Source organism: Trichosurus vulpecula, chromosome 2, assembly GCF_011100635.1.
Source record: "Trichosurus vulpecula isolate mTriVul1 chromosome 2, mTriVul1.pri, whole genome shotgun sequence".
NCBI classification, from domain to species: Eukaryota; Metazoa; Chordata; class Mammalia; order Diprotodontia; family Phalangeridae; genus Trichosurus; species Trichosurus vulpecula.
In genome coordinates, this window is record NC_050574.1 from 57,007,026 (window position 1) to 57,015,902 (window position 8,877).

At 44.6% G+C, this 8,877-nt stretch overlaps 1 protein-coding gene across 1 annotated transcript; it reads right to left on the minus strand.

Annotated features, from left to right (window-relative positions):
* Positions 1 to 1,742: 1,742 nt before the first annotated feature.
* HTR1D (5-hydroxytryptamine receptor 1D) lies at positions 1,743 to 2,882 on the minus strand. The gene has a single exon (XM_036747104.1). The coding sequence runs from the start codon at positions 2,880 to 2,882 to the stop codon at positions 1,743 to 1,745; it is 1,140 nt and encodes a 379-aa protein (XP_036602999.1).
* Positions 2,883 to 8,877: the final 5,995 nt, after the last annotated feature.

Below are 8,877 nucleotides of genomic sequence, written 5' to 3' on the forward strand. Positions count from 1 at the left end.
GTATCTCAAGCACCAAAAATAGGCTTAGTTTGGTTTTTGTTTTGTTTTGGTTTGGTTTTTTGTTTCCTCCAAAAGGTGTGAGAGGGAGATCCATCTCAGGAGGGGCTCAATCTGGGAGGTTCTGTTTATACTGCTCAGATACCAAAAGAAATGGTACCTTTGAACTTGAACATGGGCAAATCACTTTCCCTCCCTAAGCCTCAGTTTCTGAGACAGTTTTGCATTCTCTAGTGATTTCTAAAAATATTCCAAACCATATCCACTAGATTGCCTTTGAACCTGGAGAAAAAAAGAAAGAAGACAAGTCTGCACGTATGGGGTTGTGTGGTGGTCTCCAAGTACACCTTTCAGTTCTAGTATTGCTTCTAGACAACGTACCCTTATGTTAACAGCACCCTCATTTACAGAGAATAAGGAAGTTCAATTAGAGAGTCACTAAGATCCCTTCCAGGTCTTACAATACTTTGTGTTCTAGAATCCATTTCCAATATTCCACAGTCTTTGAATCCTAGGTTCTTGCCCTGGGTGTCTTCTCGACTCTCTATCATCCTGAGGTGAGCAAAACCAATTCTAAAATCACCAGGTTGAACTAATTGCCTTGGCCATCCTGTGCCCAGATTCTCTGTAGACTCAGGAAATCATCGATGGAGCTAAATCAATGGATTCCTTTGATTCTGGATTGCCTGGATCCAAATCAATGGATTACCTTGATCATTTATTTTGAAATAAATCTATCACAGATAAGATCTTTTCTGGATGTATCTTCTCCATGGGCTCGACTCTTCCTCTCAGAAATCAGAGGCCTTCTCTCCTGGACTTCCCCAAGGCAGAAGCCTGGGGTCAGCTGAATTTCTGCCAGCTCCTCTGTTGGGCAAAGTTTAATTGCGTTTCTGCTTATTTGCAGTCACATGATTCTAGGTGGCTTGAGAACAATGGAGGCAGGAGTAAGGAGTTAGGAAGAATAAGCCCAGAACAGTGCTCTGGGAATATCCAAGTCCCTAGAAAAAAAGAACACTTTCAACTGGGTTCTGTTATGTGGCTATTTCTTCTTCCTCTTATGCATTTATCATATTCCAATTTGCATCATAGTTAACTGTGCACATGTCTTATCTCCTTCTAGATTCTAAGCTCCTTACAATCAAGGACTATGTCTTATCTTTGCATTCTCAGCAGTGCCCAGCAAAGGGCTGCATAGAGGGTGGGGATTTTGAAAATATTGGTTCAATTCAATAAATGATCATTAAGCAGCTACCAGGTATAGAACACTGCTCAGTGCATTTAGGGGAGATACAAAGTTTAGAGAAGACATGGCCCCTGTCCTCATGGAGCTCAAAGTCTAATAGAGGGAGAAATCAAAAACACAGATAGCTATAATATACAATGTTACACTGAATTCAATACCGCAAGCATTTGCTAAGTGCCAGAGATACAAAAGTCAAAATCAAGAACAGTTCCTGCCCCCAAGGAGCTTACTTTCTGTTGGGAGGAAATGGGCACAGGTTAAGTAAATACAAAAAATACGCAAACTAAATACACCATGATAATTGCATCGGAGAGGGACAAAATATAGCACTATTCAAGGTCTAAGGTGGGGTAAAGTAACTTATGAACTTTGGGGAGTGACGGGGAAGACATTTGGCATCTGAGTTATTGAATGAATAATTTACGAACTCTAGGAAATGTATGCCCTCTAGATTTTAATGAATAAATAGTAACAAGGTTCGCCAGCAAGCAGGAAAAGATTAAAATGAGGGCCTTCTTTTGAATCTTATTAGTTTTTGGAATGCTTGTTTGAATTCTTCATTAAACCAAGTGTAAATTATTGGGTTAATGAGGGAATTTAAATAGCCTAACCATGTGAAAAAGTCAAAGAGGGCTGGGTGGAACCAGCAGGAGTCTCTGCAGATGGGTAGGACCAGAGACACGACAAAGAAGGGCAGCCAGCAGATGATGAAGGCCCCCAGGATAATCCCCAGTGTCTTTGTAGCCTTCCTTTCCCTGGCTGCTGAGATCCTCTTCCTTTCCAGGAGGCTGCTAGCTAGCTTGATTTTCACAGGACCGATAAAAAGTGGTGAGTCCCCCGTGTGGGGCTGCCCTTCCTGAAGGCTGGAGTTGATGGAACATAGGGAGGTGCCAGTGGAACCAGTGATGAGATGAGCAGCGGTGAAGCGTTTGCCGTACAGGGAAGGCGGCTTCAGGATCCGAGTTCGAGCAGCAGCATAGATCCGGCCATAGAGAATGATGAGCAGCACAGAGGGGATGTAAAAGGCACCACAGGTGGAGTAGATGGTGTAGGAGATCTGGGATGTGTTCACTAAGCAGTCAGCCAGCTCTTCGTGAGCTTTGGCCTGCCTCCAGAAAAGTGGAGGCATGGAGATACACACGGAGATGACCCAGACCATGGCAATCATGGCCGCCGCCCGGCCAAAGGTTCGACGCTTGCTATATTCCAGGGCATCGGTGATGGCCCAGTATCGGTCCAACGCAATCACACAGAGGTGGAGAATGGAGGCAGTGCAGCATGTGATGTCTGAAGACAGCCAGATGTCACACATGATCTGCCCAAAGGTCCAGGTTTGGGTGACAGTGTATGCAATACTGATGGGCATTACCAAAATGGAGACCAAGAGATCTGTCACCGCCAGAGAACCAATGAGATAATTGGCTGGTGTATGGAGCTTCTTGGTAAGGAATATTGTGATGATCACAAAAGTATTGGAGAGAATCGTAGCTAGAGTTATGATAGCTAAAATCACAGCCAGAGAGATCTTGAGTGCCTGGAGTGTCTGTGCATCCCATGCCCCTGATATTTCAGTTGAGTTCAGGGGTTTGCTGGGAGGGGTTGATGGAGAGTCCTCAGTTGACTGGTTCTGGAAGGGCATTCTAGAAGAACTCTAGCCTTCCACCAACTTTCCACTTTCACAAACCTTTCTGGGGTTTCATGCCCATGGAATGAGTGGTAGCCTGATTCATCCTTCTGTTGGGTAGAGGATAGAAATCAAAGGGAAATGACCATGGCCCCAGGCCACTGAAAGCCACATGATGTAGAAAAAAAAGGACTCAGGACTTAGAGTCTTGATATGTGGGTTCAAATCCTGGTTCAGGATTGTAATTGTTATGTTTGTGACATTAGGTAAGTCACTTTCCCTCTTTGGGCATCTGTAACATGAAACAGTTGAACTAGGTGAAATCTTTTTTTTAAATGCTCATCTGTTTTTCTAGCATTTTCACATTTACAAATTTCCTCACCACTACCCTGTGAGTTGGGTAGTAATTTCCAGCTCTTCCACTCTAAGATTATGAGAGGCAGTGGGTAAAATAGACAGAGCACAGGATCTTCAGTCAGGAAGACATGAATTCATATCCCACCATAGACACTGGCTGTGTGACCCTAGACAAGTCACTTAACCTCTTTGTGCCTCAGTTTCCTCATCTGTAAAAAGAAAGAGCTGGACTTGATAGCTTCTCAGGTCCCTTCCAGCTCTAGATCTATGGTCCTATGTTTCTATGAGCATCTTCATCTTTGTAAATGTTGGATAGAGATGTTGGAAGAGAAGATCTCTAAAGTCTCCAAGTATAAATCCTACGAGCCTATGATGGTATAAAGAATATGCTATAAATTAATTCAATGCGAAGTTATACATGACAGTTATATGAGACTTCATGCCGTCTTGGGGAGGGAGGGGGGAGGGAGGGGAGAAAAACTGGAACTCAAAACTATGTAGAACCGTGTGTGGTAAACTAAAAATAAATAAAGGAAAAAAAAAAAAGAATATGCTAAGGAGACTTCTAATTAGGGATCAAAAGCTATTTCCCTTTTCAATGTGTTCATAAGTTTTGCTGATTTTTTTCTTCTTCCTCCTTTTTTTTTTCAAATAAATTCTTTATTATTAGAGATGGTTCTCCAGGAGTAGGGAGGGGAAAAAATATAGGGAGAAATCTAGGTGATGTAAAAACTAAAAAAAAAAAAAAATACAAATCTATTTTTTAAAGTTAGTCTCCTGCAGATAATAAATCTTTATGAATACGCTTGGAATTTATTACCATCTGACCATAGCATGGTAACCCCAATATCAGGGTGCTACGATTGGGTGGCTCTCTCTCTGCTCCCACGTGCTTTCTTGGCTTCTGATGGGGCTGCTGTAGTTTTGTTTCTTTCTTGTTTTTTTTTCTTCTGACACAACACTAGATTCCCAATGGCCTAAAACCCAAGGTCACCTACATATTCTGAAAACCAGGCTCCATTGGAAGGCTCTGTGGTTACCCAGAGTTCATCTTGAAACATGTTGAGAATTTTTTTAAAAATTCATTCATATCGGTCTTCAATGCATAAACCCAGAGGGAAATAACAAATGCTTATGGGTTAATTGATTGGTCAGAAGAGATAAGTTCACATTCTAACTCGGCTGCTTGCTGCCTGTGCCATCACAGGCAAGTCACTTGCCATCTCTGAGACTCGATTTTCCAATAAGGGAGTTGGACTGGGTGGTCTCTCAGGTTCTGCATTTTAATATGGTCACCACCTCCTTATCTAATATGGGCCCTACCATATCCCCATGCTGGGAAATTGATTGGGTTGTCCCTTTCCTGCCAGACTTAAACTCCATAGGGAAGGAGGTATCCCATATGGTTTATGGTTCTACCGAAAGTGTTGGCAGCTGTGGAAGGTAAGAGATGGCGTTCCCAGGCACCAAGGTTTCCAAATATGGGGTTCACAGGCAAACAGGAGGACAAATTGAAGAATGTGAGCTCAGGGTGAAGAGCTGAGTTTCAGGAGGAAATCTGGCTCTTCAGGAGTTTCTAGAGAAAAAAAAAAGGATATTGTTAGAGAAGACAGTACCAAGCTTCTGGCTTCTCATGCATGAAATTCTACCAGTCTCTCTGCCCAGGCTGTGCCTGCATGCCTGGAATACACCTGGAAGCCTCACCTCTGCCTCAGAATTCTGAGCCTCCTTCAAAGCTCAGCTCAGGTGCCGCCTCCTAGAGGAAACATTTCCAAGTCCCCCTAGGTGGTAATGTCCCGACCCCCTCCATAACTCTTTATATATGTGTACATGTTGTCCCCCACCAGAGAATGTAAGCTGCTTGAAGGCAGGAACTATTTTTTTAAATTTTTGTATCACTAGTGTCTGACAGGGGCAGCTAGGTGGCAGAGGAGACAGAGCTCTAGGCTTGGAATCAGAAAACTCAGCTTCCTGAGTTCAAATCTGGCCTCAGACACTTGCTAGCTGTGTGTCCCTGAGCAAGTCACTCAACCCTGTTTGCCTCAGTTTTCTCATTTGTAAAATGAGCTACAGAAGGAAATGGCAAACCACTCCAGTATCTCTGCCAAGAAGACCTCAAATAGGTCACAAAGAGTCGGACATGACTGAAAAATGACTAAACCACAGTGTCTAACATAGTGTTTCACAAATAGTTACAGGCCCTTAATCAGTGTATTGACTAAAATTAATTGGAGATTGGGCACCTTGGTGTTGTGATGCACAGAATGCCCAGTAGATAGAATGACCCTAAGCAAGTCATTTAATCCTATTTGCCTCAGTTTCCTCATCTGTAAAATGAGCTGGAGAAGGAAATGGCAAACCACTCCAGTACCTGCCAAGACATCCCCAAATGGAGTCACAGAGAGTTGGACATGACTGAAATGACTGAACAACAAATGACAACAAAATGGGAGAAGCAGAAAGTGCAAGTCGCTTTTCCCAATGGCAGCTTTTCCTAGTGGGAAAGAATGTGTCTCTGAAAATTTAGAACCATGTGCACCAGTGTGGGGTCGGGCAGCCACCACTTTGCAGCTTCTACTTCCTACTGAGATTTCTGGCCATGAGCCCTGGTGGGGAAGAATGGCTTACAATTTCCTCTTTAGCACTCTAAGATTTACAGAGCACTTTGAGGTCAAATCACCTTATGACACAGGTTTTATAAACTGATTACATGGCATGGGAGATACTGGCACAGGACCACTCAGCATGGCGTGCCCATATCAGAGGAGGTGCTGTGCTCTGTGAACAAAGCAGAATTGAGACAGCTCAAAGGAAACGCAGGATGCTTAAATTTGGAGTGTCCGCCCCCAAAATGTTCACAGGAACTATTTGTGCCTGACCTGTGGTAGCTCGTATTGGTCTGATCAGCCACCGCTGGACACACTGAGATTTGACTCTAACAGACTGATGTCACTTTGGCCCTCTTTGAGAATGAAGGCTAACAACCAACCTTACTCCATCGATGAAGAAACTTCCTCAGAGAGGGGGCTACACTTACCTGAAGCCACACAGCCTATGAGGAGGAGACATAGTGCTCCAACCAGACCTACCAACTCCACAGCTAGCACTCCCTCCTTAGGGTCTTGGGGGCACAGCCTGATGTACAAATCCATAATAGGAAGGATGGAAAGAGGTATCTACCATGTGCAGGTCACTGGGCTTTAAAAATATGATCTCATCTGATCCTCACAACAACCCTGGGAGGTAGGAGCTGTTATTATCTTCATCTGACAACTGAGGAAACTGAGGAACACAAAGTGAAGTGAAAAGTGGATTGCTTGGGGTTATACACCTGATGTCAGAGGGTAGGTTTGAATGTGAGTCTTTCTGACTCCAGACTCAGGGTTCTATCCACTCTAATGGTTTTATCTGTTTCTGAGTAGGAGGAAAAACTGCCTCCTGTCCAGCATGAAAGCACAAAATGGCAGCCAACACTGGGTCACTTTTCTCCTGTCCAAGTAGATGTAAAGATAGACCAGAGAACATGCATGCTATCTTTCATCTGCCACACCCCGCCCCCCCACCTGGATTCATGGATGTTCATTTAGTCCTGAAGAACAGGGGGTGGGGGCACTGTCCACAAACACTGAAGGAAGCATTAGATTGGGAGTCAGAACACTTGGGTCCTAATCTTGACAAGACTATCTGATCACTAGCAAGTCCCATCTCTGGGCCTCTTTCTTCCTCTGCAAAATAAGTGTTAGACTAGATTGATAGTCTCTAAGGCTCCCCCCAGCTCTGACATCCTGTGTCTTAAGGGCCCTCCCAGCTCTGACGTTCTGTGTTCTAAGGGCCTTCCCAGCTCTGACATCCTGTGTTCTAAGGGCCTTCCCAGCTCTGACATTTTGTGCTCTAAGACCCTTCCCAGCTCTGACATCCTGTGTTCTAAGGGCCCTCCCAGCTCTGACATTCTGTGTTCTAAGGGCCCTCCCAGCTCTGACGTTCTATGTTCTAAGGGCCTTCCCAGCTCTGACATTCTGTGTTCTAAAAGTTCTTAATCTTTAGCATTCTGTCCTGCGCCAAGCTATCCCACCTCTGTTCTGTGTTATAAAGCCCCTTCCATTTCTGACATTCTGTGATTTTCTGAGGTGGGTTTTTTTATTTGACATTTACAGTAACAAAGCACTTTGAAACCCACCATCTGACATCAGCCATATAACCCTAAGCAATTCACTTCACCCTCGTCTTCCTCTTCATCTAACTCAATTCCTACCACAACCTAAAGAGGTGGATATGGAAAAACTTCCCAACGATGAGAGTTGTCCAAAAGTGCAATGGGATAGAGCAGGCTCTCCTTCACTGGAGGCCTTCAAGCAAAGGCTGGATGGCCTCTTCTTTAGTGCGTTGTAGTGGGAATTCTCGCTCGAGTATGGATTGGACTAAATGGCCTCTGAGGTCCTTCTCACTCCCAGAAGTCATTCTGTTTTCTGAGGACCAGCTCAGCTATGTATAGAGTGGAAAACCATCACCAGAAGGCAAGCCAAAAGATGGATTTCTTCGGCCACAGGCAGGCCAGTAAGATGTTGCTTTGGACTTGTCGGCATTTCTCCATCATGCCTTCCTTTCCCTAGCAAACTCTTTCTTGGGAAATCTCATTATCCTGGAAGACTGAATCAGCCTTAGTACTCACATCTCATCAGTATCCTCAGCCTGAAGCACAGGACCATGGGCTCCAGGGTTCTACTTAGAAGAGGGCCCAGGACAAGTCTTCTCCCCATTTCCCAGCTATGCTGCTTTTGGACTTCATCATGCCCCTATGCTGGGTCCCTTTCTCCCTCTTGACTCCAACTTTTCAGCTTTCTTTTGAGCATTGTCTTCCCCCATTAGGGCAGCTAGGTGGCTCAGTGGATGGAGTGCTGGGCTTGGAGGCAGGAAGACTCATCTTCCTGAGTTCAAATCCAGCCTCAGATACTTACTAGCTGGGTGACCCTAGGTAAGTCACTTAACCCTGTTTGCCTCCATTTCCTCATCTGTAAAAATGAGCTGGAGATTTGTTGTTGCTTTTTGGTCATTTTCAGTTGTGTCTGACTCTTCATGACCCCTTTTGGGGTTTTCTTCCCAAAGATCTGGAATGGTTTGCCATTACATTTCCTAGCTGTGTGACCCTGAGGAATCACTTAACCCTGTTTGCCTCAATTTCCTCATCTGTAAAAATGAGCTGGAGAAGGAAATGGCAAACCATTCCAGTATCTTTGCCAAGAAAATCCCTAATGAGTTCAAGTGGGACTGGACTGAATGACAAAAACAACTTCCTCCATTAATCTAAGGGCAGAGGCTTTTTTTTTTGGTAGGGGAGAAGAGAAGGCAATTGGGGTTAAGTGACTTGCCCAAGGTCACACAGCTAGTACGTGTGTCAAGTGTCTGAAGCTGGATTTGAACTCAGGTCCTCCTGACTCCAGGGCCAGTACTCACTGTGCCACCTAGCTGCCCCTATAATCTACTATATCTAACCCACCCCAGGCCGTGCTCCATTCACATTCACCAGCCCTGGTTACCTTGCCATGGTTCCTGTTGCTGCCTCCTCCTGCCCATCCCACCTAGAATGGACCCTATGGACGAATCCTCTACTGAGATAGTTAATCCATTCATCTCTGGAACTCCACCCTCGTACTGA

Coding starts and splice junctions, on each gene's coding strand:
- HTR1D (XM_036747104.1), bottom strand. CDS start 2,882: ATGCCCTTCCAGAACCAGTCAACTGAGGACTCTCCATCAACCCCTCCC.